Source organism: Panulirus ornatus, chromosome 4 (assembly GCF_036320965.1).
Source record: "Panulirus ornatus isolate Po-2019 chromosome 4, ASM3632096v1, whole genome shotgun sequence".
Classification (NCBI taxonomy): domain Eukaryota; kingdom Metazoa; phylum Arthropoda; class Malacostraca; order Decapoda; family Palinuridae; genus Panulirus; species Panulirus ornatus.
Window position 1 is genome coordinate 74,371,245 of NC_092227.1, and position 22,426 is coordinate 74,393,670.

Consider the following 22,426-nt stretch of genomic DNA (forward strand, 5'->3'; position numbering starts at 1 on the left):
CCTACTGTACCTAATAACCTTGCTCTTATTCAAATTTACTCTTAACTTTCTTCTTTCACACACTTTACCAAACTCAGTCACCAGCTTCTGCAGTTTCTCACATGAATCAGCCACCAGCGCTGTATCATCAGCGAACAACAACTGACTCACTTCCCAAGCTCTCTCATCCCCAACAGACTTCATACTTGCCCCTCTTTCCAAAACTCTTGCATTCACCTCCCTAACAACCCCATCCATAAACAAATTAAACAACCATGGAGACATCACACACCCCTGTCGCAAACCTACATTCACTGAACCAATCACTTTCCTCTCTTCCTACACGTACACATGCCTTACATCCTCGATAAAAACTTTTCACTGCTTCTAACAACTTTCCTCCCACACCATATATTCTTAATACCTTCCACAGAGCATCTCTATCAACTCTATCATATGCCTTCTCCAGATCCATAAATGCTACTTACAAATCCATTTGCTTTTCTAAGTATTTCTCACATACATTCTTCAAAGCAAACACCTGATCCACACATCCTCTCCCACTTCTGAAACCACATATATATATATTTATATCATCAGCGAACAACAACTGACTCACTTCCCAAGCTCTCTCATCCCCAACAGACTTCATACGTGCCCCTCTTTCCAAAACTCTTGCATTCACCTCCCTAACAACCCCATCCATAAACATGAACATAAACATATATATATATATATATATATATATATATATATATATATATATATATATATATATATATATATATATTTTTTTTTTTTTTTTTTTTTTGCTTTGTCGCTGTCTCCCGCGTTTGCGAGGTAGCGCAAGGAAACAGACGAAAGAAATGGCCCAACCCATCCCCATACACATGCCTTGATTCAATCCACTGACAGCACGTCAACCCCGGTATACCACATCGATCCAATTCACTCTATTCCTTGCCCTCCTTTCACCCTCCTGCATGTTCAGGCCCCGATCACACAAAATCTTTTTCACTCCATCTTTCCACCTCCAATTTGGTCTCCCTCTTCTCCTTGCTCCCTCCACCTCCGACACATATATCCTCTTGGTCAATCTTTCCTCACTCATCCTCTCCATGTGCCCAAACCACTTCAAAACACCCTCTTCTGCTCTCTCAACCACGCTCTTTTTATTTCCACACATCTCTCTTACCCTTACGTTACTCACTCGATCAAACCACCTCACACCACACATTGTCCTCAAACATCTCATTTCCAGCACATCCATCCTCCTGCGCACAACTCTATCCATAGCCCACGCCTCGCAACCATACAACATTGTTGGAACCACTATTCCTTCAAACATACCCATTTTTGCTTTCCAAGATAATGTTCTCGACTTCCACACATTCTTCAAGGCCCCCAGAATTTTCGCCCCCTCCCCCACCCTATGATCCACTTCCGCTTCCATGGTTCCATCCGCTGCCAGATCCACTCCCAGATATCTAAAACACTTCACTTCCTCCAGTTTTTCTCCATTCAAACTCACCTCCCAATTGACTTGACCCTCAACCCTACTGTACCTAATAACCTTGCTCTTATTCACATTTACTCTTAACTTTCATCTTCCACACACTTTACCAAACTCAGTCACCAGCTTCTGCAGTTTCTCACATGAATCAGCCACCAGCGCTGTATCATCAGCGAACAACAACTGACTCACTTCCCAAGCTCTCTCATCCCCAACAGACTTCATACTTGCCCCTCTTTCCAAAACTCTTGCATTTACCTCCCTAACAACCCCATCCATAAACAAATTAAACAACCATGGAGACATCACACACCCCTGCCGCAAACCTACATTCACTGAGAACCAATCACTTTCCTCTCTTCCTACACGTACACATGCCTTACATCCTCGATAAAAACTTTTCACTGCTTCCAACAACTTTCCTCCCACACCATATATTCTTAATACCTTCCACAGAGCATCTCTATCAACTCTATCATATGCCTTCTCCAGATCCATAAATGCTACATACAAATCCATTTGCTTTTCTAAGTATTTCTCACATACATTCTTCAAAGCAAACACCTGATCCACACATCCTCTACCACTTCTGAAACCACACTGCTCTTCCCCAATCTGATGCTCTGTACATGCCTTCACCCTCTCAATCAATACCCTCCCATATAATTTACCAGGAATACTCAACAAACTTATACCTCTGTAATTAGAGCATTCACTCTTATCCCCTTTGCCTTTGTACAATGGCACTATGCACGCATTCCGCCAATCCTCAGGCACCTCACCATGAGTCATACATACATTAAATAACCTTACCAACCAGTCAACAATACAGTCACCCCCTTTTTTAATAAATTCCACTGCAATACCATCCAAACCTGCTGCCTTGCCGGCTTTCATCTTCCGCAAAGCTTTCACTACCTCTTCTCTGTTTACCAAATCATTTTCCCTAACCCTCTCACTTTGCACACCACCTCGACCAAAACACCCTATATCTGCCACTCTATCATCAAACACATTCAACAAACCTTCAAAATACTCACTCCATCTCCTTCTCACATCACCACTACTTGTTATCACCTCCCCATTTGTGCCCTTCACTGAAGTTCCCATTTGCTCCCTTGTCTTACGCACTTTATTTACCTCCTTCCAGAACATCTTTTTATTCTCCCTAAAATTTAATGATACTCTCTCACCCCAACTCTCATTTGCCCTTTTTTTCACCTCTTGCACCTTTCTCTTGACCTCCTGTCTCTTTCTTTTATACATCTCCCACTCAATTGCATTTTTTCCCTGCAAAAATCGTCCAAATGCCTCTCTCTTCTCTTTCACTAATACTCTTACTTCTTCATCCCACCACTCACTACCCTTTCTAATCAACCCACCTCCCACTCTTTTCATGCCACAAGCATCTTTTGCGCAATCCATCACTGATTCCCTAAATACATCCCATTCCTTCCCCACTCCCCTTGCTTCCATTGTTCTCACCTTTTTCCATTCTGTACTCAGTCTCTCCTGGTACTTCCTCACACAGGTCTCCTTCTCAAGCTCACTTACTCTCACCACCCTCTTCACCCCAACATTCACTCTTCTTTTCTGAAAACCCATACAAATCTTCACCTTAGCCTCCACAAGATAATGATCAGACATCCCTCCAGTTGCACCTCTCAGCACATTAACATCCAAAAGTCTCTCTTTTGCACGCCTGTCAATTAACACGTAATCCAATAACGCTCTCTGGCCATCTCTCCTACTTACATAAGTATACTTATGTATATCTCCCTTTTTAAACCAGGTATTCCCAATCATCAGTCCTTTTTCAGCACATAAATCTACAAGCTCTTCACCATTTCCATTTACAACACTGAACACCACATGTATACCAATTATTCCCTCAACTGCCACATTACTCACCTTTGCATTCAAATCACCCATCACTATAACCCGGTCTCGTGCATCAAAACCACTAACACACTCATTCAGCTGCTCCCAAAACACTTGCCTCTCTTGATCTTTCTTCTCATGCCCAGGTGCATATGCACCAATAATCACCCACCTCTCTCCATCAACTTTCAGTTTTACCCATATTAATCGAGAATTTACTTTCTTACACTCTATCACATACTCCCACAACTCCTGTTTCAGGAGTATTGCTACTCCTTCCCTTGCTCTTGTCCTCTCACTAACCCCTGACTTTACTCCCCAGACATTCCGAAACCACTCTTCCCCTTTACCCTTGAGCTTCGTTTCACTCAGAGCCAAAACATCCAGGTTCCTTTCCTCAAACATACTACCTATCTCTCCTTTTTTCACATCTTGGTTACATCCACACACATTTAGGCACCCCACTCTGAGCCTTCGAGGAGGATGAGCACTCCCCGCGTGACTCCTTCTTCTGTTTCCCATTTTAGAAAGTTAATACAAGGAGGGGAGGATTTCTGGCCCCCCGCTCCCGTCCCCTCTAGTCGCTTTCTACGACACGCGAGGAATACGTAGGAAGTATTCTTTCACCCCTATCCCCAGGGATAATATACACATATATACATATACACATACACACACATACACATACATACGCACATATACACACACACACACACATACATATATATACATATGAAAAATGTAAGAAACAATTTAGAAAACTGAAACTTCTAGCTTGAAATGAATGAAAAAAATGAATGTCACATAATGGTTCAACCTCTGGCTATGGAAAAAAGGAAATGTATAATTTATTTACACTAACGTCAATAGCAGTTCTCATCAATTTAATCACTGTATCAATAAGCTTTAATATTAATACTGTGGCATAAACTACTAACCATAATCTCTAGGATTTGTATCTCGGTGGATAAACTGGTATCAGTATCCCATTACACTTGAACGTTTTGAAGAACTCTCAAAGCAAATAAAGTTTTGCTGTACTTACATGAATGATAACATTCATACTGTAATTTGAGCACTCACTCTTATCCCCTTTGCCTTTGTACAATGGCACTATGCACGCATTCCGCCAATCCTCAGGCACCTCACCATGAGTCATACATACATTAAATAACCTTACCAACCAGTCAACAATACAGTCACCCCCTTTTTTAATAAATTCCACTGCAATACCATCCAAACCTGCTGCCTTGCCGGCTTTCATCTTCCGCAAAGCTTTTACTACCTCTTCTCTGTTTATCAACTCATTTTCCCTAACCCTCGCACTTTGCACACCACCTCGACCAAAACACCCTATATCTGCCACTCTATCATCAAACACATTCAACAAACCTTCAAAATACTCACTCCATCTCCCTCTCACATCACCACTACTTGTTATCACCTCCCCATTTGCGCCCTTCTCTGAAGTTCCCATTTGCTCCCTTGTCTTACGCACTTTATTTACCTCCTTCCAGAACATCTTTTTATTCTCCCTAAAATTTGATGATACTCTCTCACCCCAACTCTCATTTGCCCTTTTTTTCACCTCTTGCACCTTTCTCTTGACCTCCTGTCTCTTTCTTTTATACGTCTCCCACTCAATTTCATTTTTTCCCTGCAAAAATCGTCCAAATGCCTCTCTCTTCTCTTTCACTAATACTCTTACTTCTTCATCCCACCACTCACTACCCTTTCTAATCAACCCACCTCCCACTCTTCTCATGCCACAAGCATCTTTTGCGCAATCCATCACTGATTCCCTAAATACATCCCATTCCTCCCCCACTCCCCTTACTTCCATTGTTCTCACCTTTTTCCATTCTGTACTCAGTCTCTCCTGGTACTTCCTCACACAAGTCTCCTTCCCAAGCTCACTTACTCTCACCACCCTCTTCACCCCAACATTCACTCTTCTTTTCTGAAAACCCATACAAATCTTCACCTTAGCCTCCACAAGATAATGATCAGACATCCCTCCAGTTGCACCTCTCAGCACATTAACATCCAAAAGTCTCTCTTTCGCGCGCCTGTCAATTAACACGTAATCCAATAACGCTCTCTGGCCATCTCTCCTACTTACATAAGTATACTTATGTATATCTCCCTTTTTAAACCAGGTATTCCCAATCATCAGTCCTTTTTCAGCACATAATTCTACAAGCTCTTCACCATTTCCATTTACAACACTGAACACCCCATGTATACCAATTATTCCCTCAACTGCCACATTACTCACCTTTGCATTCAAATCACCCAACACTATAACCCGGTCTTGTGCATCAAAACCACTAACACACTCATTCAGCTGCTCCCAAAACACTTGCCTCTCATGATCTTTCTTCTCATGCCCAGGTGCATATGCACCAATAATCACCCATCTCTCTCCATCAACTTTCAGTTTTACCCATATTAATCGAGAATTTACTTTCTTACATTCTATCACATACTTCCACAACTCCTGTTTCAGGAGTACTGTTACTGCTATATATATATATATATATATATATATATATATATATATATATATGTATATATATATATATATATGTGTGTGTGTGTGTGTGTGTGTGTGGGCATTTATGTATATATGTGTGTATATGTGTGGATGGGCCATTCTTCGTCTGTTTCCTGGTGCTACCTCGCTGATGTGGGAAACAGCGATTAAGTCTAATGATAATAACAAGAATATAATGATAGTGTATCATGTTTTTGACAAGTTTTAATGAGCCTTTAAATTCTACCACTTTTTTTCATGCCCTGTACAGTAAGTCCATGATTGTGTGGAGCAAGACGCTCGTCACATTTGCGGAAGTTTATGCCATAATGCAGGCATCGAACCAGTAATGCTTTTATTTAATTCTTAGGAATTTATGTTTTGCCTATCTGATGTTTTCAAGAAATATTAATGGCTGATATGGAAACCTTCTGGTTTTGCCTTGATCAGAAAGTGATAATTACAGGCCAATTACCATTTTTGTTTTCATTGGAGAATTTAGACTCATTATGAATGCAATTGGATATTGATATTGCAGCCAAAGGATTAAAGAAATATGAAGTACAGAAGAGGTCCAGAGAAAGGCAAAAAAGAGCTGAGTTACAGGAAGAAGTTTGAGGCCATAAATATGCCCAACATGTAAAAAAGATGATTAGTGGCAGAGTTAATCAAAAGCCCTTAAGTTTCAAGTGGATTTGACAGTGTTGAATGAGATCAGTGTTTCATGAGATGGAAAGGTAGAACAAAGAGAGATAACAAGAATTTAAGCTAGAACTTAATGAAAAGATATAAATACAACATATAGATAACATAGTTGTGGATGAACAGAATAAGCTAAGGTAGAAAAGTGTGAATGTTGACAGTTGACAAAAGTTTGAAAAGATTCATGACAGAGTTTAAGAGATGGGGCCTCATGATTGTAGAACACCCTTCTCATACTGTGTAACTAGGTAATTACAGTTTGGTGTTTGCACCCATATTCAGTGAATGGACAGGGAAGGTAAGGTGACAGGTTCCTTGTATTACTCCAGTTTTTTCGGCATGAAGTTCTGGCTATTTTTTCTGTTAATGTTCTTTTCCAATGCAACCTTCTGCAGAGGATGACTTTGGTTGCACTATAATGAAATCATTTACCATGTAGGAAAATATATTTCAAAATTTTTGTATCTCGGAAACTAACTTAGATTTTTGCCTGAGATAAGTGTTAGTATTGTACAGATGAATATGTTGACAAATTCAATAACAAGAGCTTTAGGAGAATGATACAATATGTATGAATTACTTTTTTTTGTGAATGTGCTGTAACATGTTTACTTTGGAAGAAATTATTGAGACAGTGTCTAAAAAGGTTGTGACCAAGGCAAACCTGTATTACAAGTTAATAAGAGTTAACTTTCAGGAATCGCAACAATAATGGCCAGACAGCTGCTCAACTTGCAAATGCTTGCAGTTACACGACCCTAGCCAATCACTTGCTTCATTTGGAAGGAAGACAAGGTAAGAATCTAATTATGAAATGAAAATTTCTTTTTTCTTGTTATTTATGTATTTGATATTCTCTCTACTTTTAGTGATACAGTTTTAGACTGACACATGAAAATCCAAGTAATTCCAAACAGAACAATAGTCATAAGAAAGAAGATATGTTTTTTCCTACATATATATATGTTGTGGGAAAGAAGCTATTAGAAGCAGTGAGAAGTTTTTATCCAGAGACTTAGGGATGTGTGCAAGTAGGTAGAAAGAAGGGCGAGGGGTCCAGGGTGATGGGTCTGGTGCAGGGGTGTATGATGTCACCATGACTGTTTAATTTGTTTATGGTTGGGATGGTGAGGGAGTTTAATGTAGGGATCTTGGAGAGAGGAGCAGATATGCAGTCAGCTGGGATGGAGGGACCTGGGAGGTGAGTCAGTTGGTGATTGCTGAGGATAGAGTGCTGGTGGCAGATTGAAGTAAGAAACAGCATAGAGTTTAAGAGAGTGTATGAAAAAAGGAGGTTGACTGTATATATGCATAAAAGGAAGGTTATTAGGCTTAGCAGTAAAAAGAGACAGATTATTTGGAGTTTGTTTAAATGGGAACTTATCTGAAGTGGAGTGTTTTTGATACCAAGGAATGGATATGGCAGGAAGTGGAACCATGGGAACTGAAGAGAGCCATAGGGTGAGTGAGAGGGATTGAAGAATGTGCATAAAGAGAGGTCATTGGCTTGAATGGCAAAACTGGGTATGTTTCATGGTCTAGTAGTCAAAGCTTTATGGATGTGAGCCTTAGACAAAAATGTAAAGGATAGATTTAATGTGTTGGAAATGAAATTTTTGAGTACAATATTTGGTGTGAGGAGGGTTAATGGAATAAGAAATGATAGAGTAAGAGAGAGGTATAAGAAATGATAGAGTAAGAGAGAGGTGTGGTAGTAAGAGAAATATGCATGGGAGAGCTTAAGAGGATATGAAGAAATGATGTGGACATATGGTGAAGATGAGTGAGGAAGTGTTAAATGTAAAGGAATATATGTCAGAAGTGGAAGGAACAGGAAAATGATGAAACATAGGATGAAATAGAAAGATGTAGTGAAAGATGGCTCTGGACCTGAACATGCAGAAGGATGCAAGGTATGCACGTGGTTGTAAAAGCAGACTGAAGCAACACGGCTTACAGGGGACCAAGTGCTGTCACTGGACTGAACCAGTGTATATGAAGTGGTGGGGGAAACCAAGGAAAGGTCCATTGAACCTGATTGTGGACTGAGGGCTCTTGTTTTTGGGGCAGCGTATTAGAGAGTAGATGTGAATGAAAGAGGCCATTATTTTGGTGGTTCCAGGTGTTGCCTTGCTGAAGCGGGAAATGGCAAACATGCATGAAACCAGGGCATATGAAGCAGTTGGGAAACAATGGAATGTGGGGCCTGATTTTGGTTAGGGGTCTCTGGTTTTTAGGTATTATACATTACAGTTAGAGAATGGATGTGACTGAATGAGGCCATTTCTTTGTCTGCTCCTGGCATTTCATTTACAGAGGAAATGGCAAACTCATGGAAAAAAAGTATCTCTGAGGATTTTATTTTGCTTAGACTCTTGAACCTGTGGCCCCAGATGAAAGTGGCCTGCAGCTACTTTTGCTCAGAGTTACAAGCTAATATGGATAGATAGAATATGAAGTAAACAAAAGACGATGAATGTAACATGAGAGTTGTAGGCACTTTTGCACTTTTACACTTTAACACACAGCCGCAGAACAGCAGCACCAGCAGCAACTTACAGGACTGCCTTGCTTCATGTCAAGATGTGGAGGTCTTCAGCTCCCCTGGCCTCCTTGTACAAGTAAGGGTGTAGTGTAAAGGGGTCCCTGAATTATATTTGTAACTTTTGAATGTACCATTTCACTGTGTCAATTTATGGTATAGAATAGAAGTTATGGAGTAATACTAGGGTGTTTAAATCAGATGCTCAGGAGTGTTTTCATTTTCAGCAAGGTAAAACTTTAAATGAATGTTTGATTAAATAATATCCACACTCATCAATGTGAGTAACTGTTATGGAATGAATAGGGAAGTTCTTTTAGAATTACTGTTGGACAGTGTGACTGAGACAAAATTTGGGAAGTAGAGTATTTGTTACTGATAGGCTCGAAATAATTCTCTGGACAGGAACTATTTTTGTGCCAATGAATTAACAGTTTAAGAATATGAGTAGATTGCATGAACGAGATAGATAGGAATCCATAAACCAAGGCAAGTAGACTTTAGACCAGCATTTACACCATGCTAGGAAAGGCTTTATTAAGCATGCACATGGCCAAAACTTGGCAAGAATATTTGTTTGACTTTTTATTTAAGATTTTTTCAGATAAGGGAAAACATAAAAATCAGATATTTGTGATTAGATACATAAGAAGGAAGCTAGAAAATGAGTGGCTTAAAAAGGATGAAATTAGAATATATGGAGAATTAAAAGGTGAATTTTTAGAAACCGTAAGCATTAGGACAGTAGATGAAATATCAGAAAATTTGTAATGACAGGAGAGTATGCCCACTTACCCATGAAAGAGCAGAAGAGGGTTGGCTGAAATCTTTCAGACATATGAAGGGTGATACTTAGAGGGTATATATATCAGAAGTGGAGGGAACAAGGAATATGGGGAAACTAAGGAGGTGGAAGGATGGAGTGAAAGATATTTTGAGTGTTGGTGTCTGAACATGCAGTAGAATGTGAGGTTTGCAAGGGATGCAGCAAATTGGAGTGTTGCTGTATCCAGAGGAAGATGTGCTGTGTGAGTTGCACCAGGGTATGTGAAGAAAACAACAGAAAGATATGTGGGCCTGGTTGTGGGGAGGGGATCAGGTTTTAGTGCATTTTGCATGGCAGCTGGCGAGTGGATGTGAGCAAATGAAGCCATATATTCATTTCATCCTGGCACTACATCACTAAAGCAGGAAACAACAAATATGTATACAAAGAATGATCTGAAGTGATGTGGTAAACAGGGGGAACATGCTGTCATTTGACTGAACCAGGAATTATGAAGAAGCTAGGGGGAAACTGTGGAAAGGTCTTTAGGGCTTGTTTGTGGATAGAGGGCTGTGGTTTCGATGCTTTACTTATGACAGCTAAAGAAAGGATGTGAGTGAATGAGGCCTTTTCTTCATTAGTTCCTGGTGGTACCTTGCTAAGGGAGGATGAGAGGGACAAGTATGTTTTATATATGTGTGTATGTATATGTGTATATGTTGATATGTATGTATATGTATATGAGCATATATGTATATGTGTGTGTATGAGTGGATGGATCTTTCTTTGTCTGTTTCCTGGCACTTCCTTGGTGATGCAGGAAATGGCAATCAAGTATAGTATAATAATGAAAAAAATTCATATATGTTATATATATTAGCCATTTTCCACATTAGTGAGGTAATGTTTAGAACAGAGGACAGCCTCAGAGGCAAAATCTTCACTTGGCACCCTTCTCTGTTCCTTCTTTGGGAAGTATTCTTTCTCCCCTGATAATAGTAATAATGATAATATGTGTATATTTATGTTTATTATACTTAATTGCCGTCTCCCGCATTAGCGAGGTAACGCTAGGAAAAGACAAAGAAGGCCACATTCATTCACACTCATTCACTAGCTGTCATGTGTAATGCATGGAAACCACAGCTCCCTTGCCACATCCAGGCTCCACAAAACTTTCCATGGTTTACCGTAGACGCTTCACATGCCTTGGTTCAATCCATTGACAGCATGTCGACCCCGGTAAACCACATCGTTCCAATTCGCTCTATTCCTTGCAGGCCTTTCATCCTCCTGTATGTTCAGGCCCCAATTGCTCAAAATCTTTTTCACTCCATCCATCCACCTCCAATTTTGTCTTCCACTTCTCATTCTCTCTACCTCTGATACATATATCTTCTTTGTAATTTTCACTCCATCCTTCCACCTCAAATTTTGTCTCCCACTTCTTGTTACCTCTACCTCTGATACATATATCTTCTTTGTCAGTCTTTCCTCACTCATTCTTTTCATGTGACCAGACCATTTCAACACACTTAATCACTGTTTTCCATGTCGGCGAGATAGCACCGGGAAACAGTTGAAGATTGGCCGGTCCACAAACACACACACACATATATATATATATATATATATATATATATATATATATATATATATATATATATATATATATATATATATATATGGAGGGATGTCTGATCATTATCTTGTGGAGGCTAAGGTGAAGATTTGCATGGGTTTTCAGAAAAGAAGAGTGAATGTTGGGGTGAAGAGGGTGGTGAGAGTAAGTGAGCTTGGGAAGGAGACTTGTGTGAGGAAGTACCAGGAGAGACTGAGTACAGAATGGAAAAGGTGAGAACAATGGAAGTAAGGGGAGTGGGGGAGGAATGGGATGTATTTAGGGAATCAGTGATGGATTGCGCAAAAGATGCTTGTGGCATGAGAAGAGTGGGAGGTGGGTTGATTAGAAAGGGTAGTGAGTGGTGGGATGAAGAAGTAAGATTATTAGTGAAAGAGAAGAGAGAGGCATTTGGATGATTTTTGCAGGGAAAAAATGAAATTGAGTGGGAGATGTATAAAAGAAAGAGACAGGAGGTCAAGAGAAAGGTGCAAGAGGTGAAAAAGAGGGCAAATGAGAGTTGGAGTGAGAGAGTATCATTAAATTTTAGGGAGAATAAAAAGATGTTCTGGAAGGAGGTAAATAAAGTGCGTAAGACAAGGGAGCAAATGGGAACTTCAGTGAAGGGTGCAAATGGGGAGGTGATAACAAGTAGTGGTGATGTGAGAAGGAGATGGAGTGAGTATTTTGAAGGTTTGTTGAATGTGTTTGATGATAGAGTGGCAGATATAGGGTGTTTTGGTCGAGGTGGTGTGCAAAGTGCGAGGGTTAGGGAAAATGATTTGGTAAACAGAGAAGAGGTAGTAAAAGCTTTGCGGAAGATGAAAGCCGGCAAGGCAGCAGGTTTGGATGGTATTGTAGTGGAATTTATTAAAAGAGTGGGTGACTGTATTATTGACTGGTTGGTAAGGTTATTTAATGTATGTATGACTCATGGTGAGGTGCCTGAGGATTGGCAGAATGCGTGCATAGTGCCATTGTACAAAGGCAAAGGGGATAAGAGTGAGTGCTCAAATTACAGAGGTATAAGCTTGTTGAGTATTCCTGGTAAATTATATGGGAGGGTATTGATTGAGAGGGTGAAGGCATGTACAGAGCATCAGATTGGGGAAGAGCAGTGTGGTTTCAGAAGTGGTAGAGGATGTGTGGATCAGGTGTTTGCTTTGAAGAATGTATGTGAGAAATACTTAGAAAAGCAAATGGATTTGTATGTAGCATTTATGGATCTGGAGAAGGCATATGATAGAGTTGATAGAGATGCTCTGTGGAATGTATTAAGAATATATGGCGTGGGAGGCAAGTTGTTAGAAGCAGTGAAAAGTTTTTATCGAGGATGTAAGGCATGTGTACGTGTAGGAAGAGAGGAAAGTGATTGGTTCTCAGTGAATGTAGGTTTGCGGCAGGGGTGTGTGATGTCTCCATGGTTGTTTAATTTGTTTATGGATGGGGTTGTTAGGGAGGTGAATGCAAGAGTTTTCGAAAGAGGGGCAAGTATGAAGTCTGTTGGGGATGAGAGAGCTTGGGAAGTGAGTCAGTTGTTGTTCGCTGATGATACAGCGCTGGTGGCTGATTCATGTGAGAAACTGCAGAAGCTGGTGACTGAGTTTGGTAAAGTGTGTGAAGGAAGAAAGTTAAGAGTAAATGTGAATAAGTGCAAGGTAATTAGGTACAGTAGGGTTGAGTGAGGGTCAAGTCAATTGGGAGGTAAGTTTGAATGGAGAAAAACTGGAGGAAGTAAAGTGTTTTAGATATCTGGGGGTGGATCTAGCAGTGGATGGAACCATGGAAGCGGAAGTGGATCATAGGGTGGGGGAGGGGGCGAAAATTCTGGGAGCCTTGAAGAATGTGTGGAAGTTGAGAACATTATCTCGGAAAGCAAAAATGGGTATGTTTGAAGGAATAGTGGTTCCAACAATGTTGTATGGTTGCGAGGCGTGGGCTATGGATAGAGTTGTGCGCAGGAGGATGGATGTGCTGGAAATGAGATGTTTAAGGACAATGTGTGGTGTGAGGTGGTTTGATCGAGTATATATATGTATATATACTCTCGATAAAAACTTCTCACTATTTTTGGTAGCTTTCCTCCCATGCCATATATTCATAAGACCTTCCGGATCTGTAAGTGCCACACAAATCACTCTGTTTCTCTAAGTGTTTCTCTCAATCTTTTAAAGCAAATTCTTTAAGTATTTCTCACACATTCTATTAAAATAAACAACTGATCCTCGCATATTCTTACAGTCATAAAACCAGATTGTTCCTCCCTAGTTAAATGCTGCGCATGCCTTCACCATCGCTATCACCACTACCATACAACTTAACAGGTGCACTCATTAGTTGGAACACTCACCTTTATTCCCCTTGCCATTGTACAGTAGCACTGTGCATGCATTCTTCCAACCCTCAGGCTCTTCACCATCATCCCTAGAGACATTAAAAATCTTAATTAACTGGTCAACAACTCAAGTGACTCCCTTTCTTAAGAAATGCATGCGTAGGTATATTTGTGGAATAGGCAAAGAAGGCTTGGCACAATTCATAATTTTTTATTCAACTGTAAATGTAACTTTGATAAATAGTTCATTTGTAGGATCATCATTAAATAAGTTTAAATAAATATTTGTATATATATGTTTGTATATTCCCTGGGGATAGGGGATAGGGGAGAAAGAATACTTCCCACGTATTCCCTGCGTGTCGTAGAAGGCGACTAAAAGGGGAGGGAGCGGGGGGCTGGAAATCCTCCCCTCTCGTTTTTTTTTTTAATTTTCCAAAAGAAGGAACAGAGAATTGGGCCAGGTGAGGGTATTCCCTCAAAGGCCCAGTCCTCTGTTCTTAACGCTACCTCGCTAATGCGGGAAATGGCGAATAGTTTGAAAGAAAGAAAGAATATATATATATATATATATATATATATATATATATATATATATATATATATATATATATATATATATATTTTCTTTTTTTTTTTGTTCATACTACTTGCCATTTCCCTCGTTAGCGAGGTAGCATTAAGAAGAGAGGACTGAGCCTTTGAGGGAATATCCTCACTTGGCCCCCTTCTCTGTTCCTTCTTTTGGAAAATTAAAAAAGAGAGGGGAGGATTTCCAGCACCCCGCTCCCTTCCCTTTTAGTCGCCTTCTACGACACGCAGGGAATACGTGGGAAGTATTCCTTCTCCCCTATCCCCAGGGATAATATATATATATATATATATATATATATATATATATATATATATATATATATATATATATATATATATATATATATATTCATTTTATTTATTTTGCTTTGTTGCTGTCTCCCGCGTTAGCGAGGTAGCGCAAGGAAACAGACGAAAGAATGGCCCAACCCACTCATATACACATGTATATACATACACGTCCACACACGCAAATATACATACCTATACATCTCAACATATGCATATATATATATATACACACACAGACATATACATATATACACATGTACATAATTCATACTGTCTGCCTTTATTCATTCCCATTGCCACCTCGCCACACATGAAATAACAACCCCCTCCCCCCTCATGTGTGCGAGGTACCACTAGGAAAAGACAACAAAGGCCCCATTCGTTCACACTCAGTCTCTAGCTGTCATGTAATAATGCACCGAAACCACAGCTCCCTTTCCACATCCAGGCCTCACAGAACTTTCCATGGTTTACCCCAGATGCTTCACATGCCCTGGTTCAATCCATTGACAGCACGTCGACCCCGGTATACCACATCGTTCCAATTCACTCTATTCCTTGCGCGCCTTTCACCCTCCTATATGTTCAGGCCCCGATCACTCAAAATCTTTTTCACTCCATCTTTCCACCTCCAATTTGGTCTCCCACTTCTCCTCATTCCCTCCACCTCTGACACATATATCCTCTTGGTCAATCTTTCCTCACTCATTCTCTCCATGTGACCAAACCATTTCAAAACACCCTCTTCTGCTCTCTCAACCACACTCTTTTTATTACCACACATCTCTGTTACCCTGTTATTACTTACTCGATCAAACAACCTCACACACATACTTAATAATTAATATTAAGTATGTAAGCGCTTAATTTTACGAAATGCAGTATTTTGACTTGATAGCCTTAATCACCATATAGAATACGACATTCCCAGATTTTCATTAAAATCTGAAGAAGTTGAAAATCTGATCAAAATATTATCCCAGGCTATAGCCTTGGATTTTTCTTGATTTTTTTTCAAAACAGATTTTTCTGAAAATTTCAGCATTGATGCTTTTACGTCTGCTGAATAAGAATCTGTGGTCAAAACCATAAAATCGTGTAATTAGTCGAGTAATTAGCATATTAATATAATTATAATTAATATCAAGTATGTACTTAAGCGCTTAATTTTAAGAAATGCAGTCTTTTGACTCGATATCCTTAATCACCATATAGAATTCGACATATTCCCCTATTTTCATTAAAATCTGAAGAAGTTGAAAATCTGAGCAAAATATTTTGCAAGGCCTTGGATTTTTCTTGATTTTTTTTAAGACAGATTTTTTATGAAAATTTCAACATAGATGCTTTTACGTCTGCTGAATAAGAATCAGGTAAAAACCTTAAAATTCGTGTAATTAGTCGAGTAATTAGCATATTAGTATAATTATAATTAATATTAAGTGAGTAATTAAGCGCTTAATTTTACAAAATGCAGTATTTTGACTCGATATCCTTAATCACCATATAGAATACGTTATTTTTTTTGAAAACATACATTTTTCTGAAAATTTCAGGATAGATGCTTTTACAGTCTGCTGAATAAGAACCTGTGGTCAAAATCTTATAATTCGTGTAATTAGTTGAGTAATTAGCATAATATTATGATTAATATTAAGTATGTAATTAAGTGCTTAATTTTACGAAATGCAGTAATTTTGCTCGATATACTTAATCACCATATAGAATACGACATATTCCCAGATTCTCATTAAAATCTGAAGAATTTGAAAATCTGAGCAAATGTTATCCAAGGATTTTTCGATTTTTTTTGAAAAGTTAGATTTTTTTCTTTTTGAATTTCAACATAGATCTTTTTACGTTTGGTGAATACGAATCTGCGGTAAAAACCTTAAAATTCGTTGAATTAGTCGAGTAATTAGCATATTAATATAAATTAATTAATATTAAGTATGTAATTAAGCGCTTAATTTGGCAAAATGTAGTGTTTTGACTCGATATCCTTAATCTCCATATAGAATACGACATATTCCCAGATTTCATTAACATCTGAACAAAATATTATCCAAGGGTATATAATGATAGCCTTGGATTTTTCTTGATTTTTTTGAAAAAATAGTTTATCTTGAAAATTTCAGCATATATGCTTTTACTTCTACTGAATAAGAATCTGTGGTCAAAACCTTAAAATTCATGTAATTAGTCGAGTAATTAGCACATTAATATAATTGCTAGAAATATTAAGTATGTAATTAAGCGATTAATTTTACGAAATGCAGTACTTTGACTCGATATCCTTAATCACCATATAGAATACGACATATTCCCAGATTTTAATTAAAATCTGAAGTTGAAAATCTGAGCAAAATATAATCCAAGTCCTTGGATTTTTCTTGATTTTTTTGAAAACATAGATTTTTTCTGAAAATTTCAGCATAGATGCTTTTACGTCTGCTGAATAAGAATCTGTGGTCAAAACCTTAAAGTTTGTGTAACTAGTGGAGTAATTAGCATATTATTATGATCAATATTAAGTATGTAATTAAGCGCTTAATTTTGTGAAATGCAGTCTTTTGACTCGATATCCTTAATCACCATATAGAATTCAACATATTTCCATATTTTCATTAAAATCTGAAGAAGTTGAAAATCTGAGCAAAATATTATCCAAGGCATTGTATTTTTCTTGATTTTTGTGAAAAAATAGATTCTTATGAAAATATCAGCATAGATGCTTTTACGTCTGATGAATAAGAATCTGTGGTCAAAACCTTAAAATTCGTGTAATTAGTGGAGTAATTAGCATATTAATATAATTATAATTAATATTAGATATGTAATTAAGCGCTTAATTTTGCGAAATGCAGTCTTTTGACTCGATATCCTTAATCACCATATAGAATTCAACATATTTCCATATTTTCATTAAAATCTGAAGAAGTTGAAAATCTGAGCAAAATATTATCCAAGGCCTTGGATTTTTCTTGATTTTTGTGAAAAAATAGATTTTTATGAAAATTTGAGCATAGATGCTTTTACCTTTGCTGAATAAGAATCTGTGGTCAAAACCCTAAAATTCGTGTAATTAGTTGAGTAATTAGCATAATAATTCTAATTAATTTTAAGTATGTAATTAAGCGCTTAATTTTGTGAAATGCAGTCTTTTGACTCGATATCCTTAATCACCATATAGAATTCGACATTCCCAGATTTTCATTAAAATCTGAAGTTGAAAATTTGAACAAAATATTATCCAAGGATTTCTGAAAATTTCAGAATAGATGCTTTTACGTCTGCTGAATAAGAATCTGTGGTCAAAACCTTAAAATTCGTGTAATTAGTGGATTAATTAGCATATTAATATTAATATAATTATGATTAATATTAGATATGTAATTAAGCGCTTAATTTTACGAAATGCAGTATTTTGACTCAATATCCTTAATCACCTTGTAGAACACGACATATTCCGAGATTTTCATTAAAATCTGAAGAAGTTGAAAATCTAAGCAAGATGTTAGCCTTGGATTTTTTTTAATTTTTTTGTAAACATAGATTTTTCTGAAAATTTGAGCATAGATGCTTTTACCTTTGCTGAATAAGAATCTGTGGACAAAACCTTAAAATTCGTATAATTAGTGGAGTAATTAGTATATTAGTATAATTATAATTAATATTAAGTATGTAATTAAGCACTTAATTTTGCGAAATGCTGTTTTTTGACTTGATATCTCTAATCACCATATAGAATTCGACATATTCCCATGTTTTCATTAAATTTTGAAGTTGAAATATATATAGCCTTGGATTTTTCTTGATTTTTTTTGAAAAAAAATAGATTTTTATGAAAATTTCAGCATAGATGCTTTTATGTCTGCTGAATAAAAATATGTGGGCAAAACCTTAAAATTCGTGCAATTAGTCGAGTAATTAGCATATTGATATAATTATGATTAATAATAAGTATGTAGTTACGCGCTTAATTTTACGAAATGCAGTCTTTTGACTCGATATCCTTAATCACCATATAGAATTCGACATATTCCCATATTTTCATTAAAGTCTGAAGAAGTTGAAAATTTGAACAAAATATTTTTCTTGATTATTTTGAAAACAGATTTTTCTGAAAATTTCAGGAAAGATGCTTTTCCGTCTGCTGAATAAGAATCTGTGGTCAAAACCTTAAAATTCGTGTAATTAGTGGTGTAATTAGCATATTGATATAATTATGATTGATATTAAATATGTAATTAAGCGCTTAATTTTACGAAATGCAGTATTTTGACTCGATATCCTTAACCACCATGTAGAATACGACATATTCCGAGATTTTTATTAAAATCTGAAGTTGAAAATCTAAGCAAAATATTAGGCTTGGATTTTTTTTTATTTTTTTGTAAACACAGATTTTTCTGAAAATTTGAGCATAGATGCTTTTACCTTTGCTGAATAAGAATCTGTGGTCAAAACCTTAAAATTCGTGTAATTAGTTGAGTAATTAGCATCATATAATTCTAATTAATATTAATTATGTAATTAAGCGCTTAATTTTGTGAAATACAGTCTTTTGACTCGATATCCTTGATCACCATATAGAATTCGACGTATTCTCAGATTTTCATTAAAATCTAAAGAAGTTGGAAATCTGAGCCTTGGATTTTTCTTGATTTTTTTGTAAACAGATTTTTCTTAAAATTTGAGCATAGATGCTTTTACCTTTGCTGAATAAGAATCTGTGGACAAAACCTTAACATTCGTATAATTAGTGGAGTAATTAGTGTATTAGTATAATCATAATTAAAATTAAGTATGTAATTAAGCGCTTAATTTTGCGAAATGCTGTCTTATGACTCGATATCTCTAATCACCATATAGAATTCGACATATTCCCATATTTTCATTAAATTCTGAAGAAGTTGAAAATCTGAGCAAAATATTAGCCTTGGATTTTTCTTGATTTTTTTGTAAACATAGATTTATCTGAAAATTTGAGCATAGATGCTTTTACCTTTGCTGAATAAGAATCTGTGGTCAAAACCTTAAAATTCGTGTAATTAGTGGAGTAATTAGTATATTAGTAATTAGCATAATATAATTCTAATTAATATTAATTATGTAATTAAGCGCTTAATTTTGTGAAATACAGTCTATTGACTCGATATCCTTAATCACCATATAGAATTCGACATTCCTAGATTTTCATTAAAATCTGAAGAATTTGAAAATCTGAGCAAAATAGCCTTGGATTTTTCTTGATTTTTTTGTAAACATAGATTTATCTGAAAATTTGAGCATAGATGCTTTTACCTTTGCTGAATAAGAATCTGTGGTCAAAACCTTAAAATTCATGTAATTAGTGGAGTAATTAGTATATCAGTATAATTATAATTTTTAGTATGTAATTAAGCACTTATTTTTGCGAAATGCTGTCTTTTGACTCGATATCTCTAATCACCATATGGAATTCGACATATTCCCATATTTTTATTAAATTCTGAAGAAGTTGAAAAATGTATAGCGTTGGATTTTTCTTGATATTTTTGAAAAAATAGATTTTTATGAAAATGTCAGCATAGCTGCTTTTACGTCTGCTGAATAAGAATCTGTGGTCAAAACCTTAAAATTCGTGTAATTAGTCGAGGAATTAGCATATTGATATAATTATAATTAATATTAAGTATGTAATTACGCGCTTAATTTTACGAAATGCAGTCTTTTGACTCGATATCCTTAATCACCATATAGAATTCGACATATTCCCATATTTTCATTAAAATCTGAAGAATTTGAAAATCTGAGCAAAATATTAGCCTTGGATTTTTCTTGATTTTTTTGAAAACATAGATTTTTCTGAAAATTTCAGGATAGATGCTTTTCCGTCTGCTGAATAAGAATCTGTGGTCAAAACCTTAAAATTCGTGTAATTAGTGAATAATAAGCATATTAATATAATTATAATTAATATTAAATATGTAATTAAGCGCTTAATTTTACGAAATGCAGTATTTTGACTCGATATCCTTAATCACCATACAGAATACGACATATTCCGAGATTTTCATTAAAATCTGAAGAAGTTGAAAATCTGAGCAAAATGTTAGCCTTGGATTTTTCTTGATTTTTTTGTAAACATAGATTTTTCTGAAAATTTGAGCATAGATGCTTTTACGTTTGCTGAATAAGAATCTGTGGTCAAAACCTTAAAATTCGTGTAATTAGTTGAGTAGTTAGTATATTAGTATAATTATGATTAATATTAAGTATGTAATTAAGCGCTTAATTTTGCGAAATGCTGTCTTTTGACTCAATATCTCTAATCACCATATAGAATTCGACATATTCCCATATTTTCATTAAATTCTGAAGAAGTTGAAAAATGTATAGCTTTGTATTTTTCTTGATTTTTTTGAAAAAATAGATTTTTATGAAAATTACAGCATAGATGCTTTTACGTCTGCTGAATAAGAATCTGTGGTCAAAACCTTAAAATTCGTGTAATTAGTCGAGTAATTAGCATATTGATATAATTATAATTAATATTAAGTATGTAATTACGCGCTTAATTTTACGAAATGCAGTCTTTTGACTCGATATCCTTAATCACCATATAGAATTCGACATATTCCCATATTTTCATTAAAATCTGAAGAAGTTGAAAATTTGAACAAAATATTATCCAAGGCTATAGCCTTGGATTTTTCTTGATTTTTTTGAAAACATAGATTTTTCTGAAAATTTCAGGATAGATGCTTTTCCGTCTGCTGAATAAGAATCTGTGGTCAAAACCTTAAAATTCGTGTAATTAGTCGAGTAATTAGCATATTAATATAATTATAATCAGTATTAAATATGTAATTAAGCGCTTAATTTTACGAAATGCAGTATTTTGACTCGATATCCTTAATCACCATATATAATACGACATATTCCGAAATTTTCATTAAAATCTGAAGTTGAAAATCTGAGCAAAATGTTAGCCTTGGATTTTTCTTGATTTTTTTTGGTGAACAAATTTTTCTGAAAATTTGAGCATAGATGCTTTTACCTTTGCTGAATAGGAATCTGTGGTCAAAACCTTAAAATTCGTGTAATTAGTGGGGTAATTAGTATATTAGTATAATTATAATCAATATTAAGTATGTAATTAAGCGCTTAATTTTGCGAAATGCTGTCTTTTGACTCGATATTTCTAATCACCATATAGAATTCGACATATTCCCATATTTTCATTAAATTCTGAAGAAGTTGAAAAATGTATAGCCTTGGATTTTTCTTGATTTTTTTGAAAAAATAGATTTATATGAAAATGTCAGCATAGATGCTTTTACGTCTGCTGAATAAGAATCTGTGGTCAAAACCTTAAAATTCTTGTAATTAGTCGAGTAGTTAGCATATTGATATAATTATAATTAATATTAAGTATGTAATTACGCGCTTAATTTTACGAAATGCAGTCTTTTGACTTGATATCCTTAATCACCATATAGAATTCGACATATTCCCATATTTTCATTAAAATCTGAAGAAGTTGAAAATTTGAACAAAATATTATCCAAGGCTATAGCCTTGGATTTTTCTTGATTTTTTTGAAAACATAGATTTTTCTGAAAATTTCAGGATAGATGCTTTTCCGTCTACTGAATAAGAATCTGTGGTCAAAACCTTA

The 22,426-nt window shown here is 36.2% G+C and overlaps 1 protein-coding gene across 11 annotated transcripts in view; it reads left to right on the forward strand.

The window, feature by feature from the left end:
• LOC139745674 (uncharacterized) overlaps window positions 1-22,426 on the forward strand; it is a 365,941-nt gene that overhangs the window by 203,609 nt on the left and 139,906 nt on the right. For all 11 annotated transcript variants that reach the window (XR_011711915.1, XM_071656117.1, XM_071656139.1 and 8 more), the window contains exon 4: window positions 7,309-7,406. Coding sequence is in view for 10 of the 11 variants with exons in the window: in XM_071656117.1 (XP_071512218.1) it covers window positions 7,309-7,406 (98 nt within the window). In the remaining variant the exon portion in view is untranslated. The remainder of the gene's footprint in view (window positions 1-7,308; window positions 7,407-22,426) is intronic.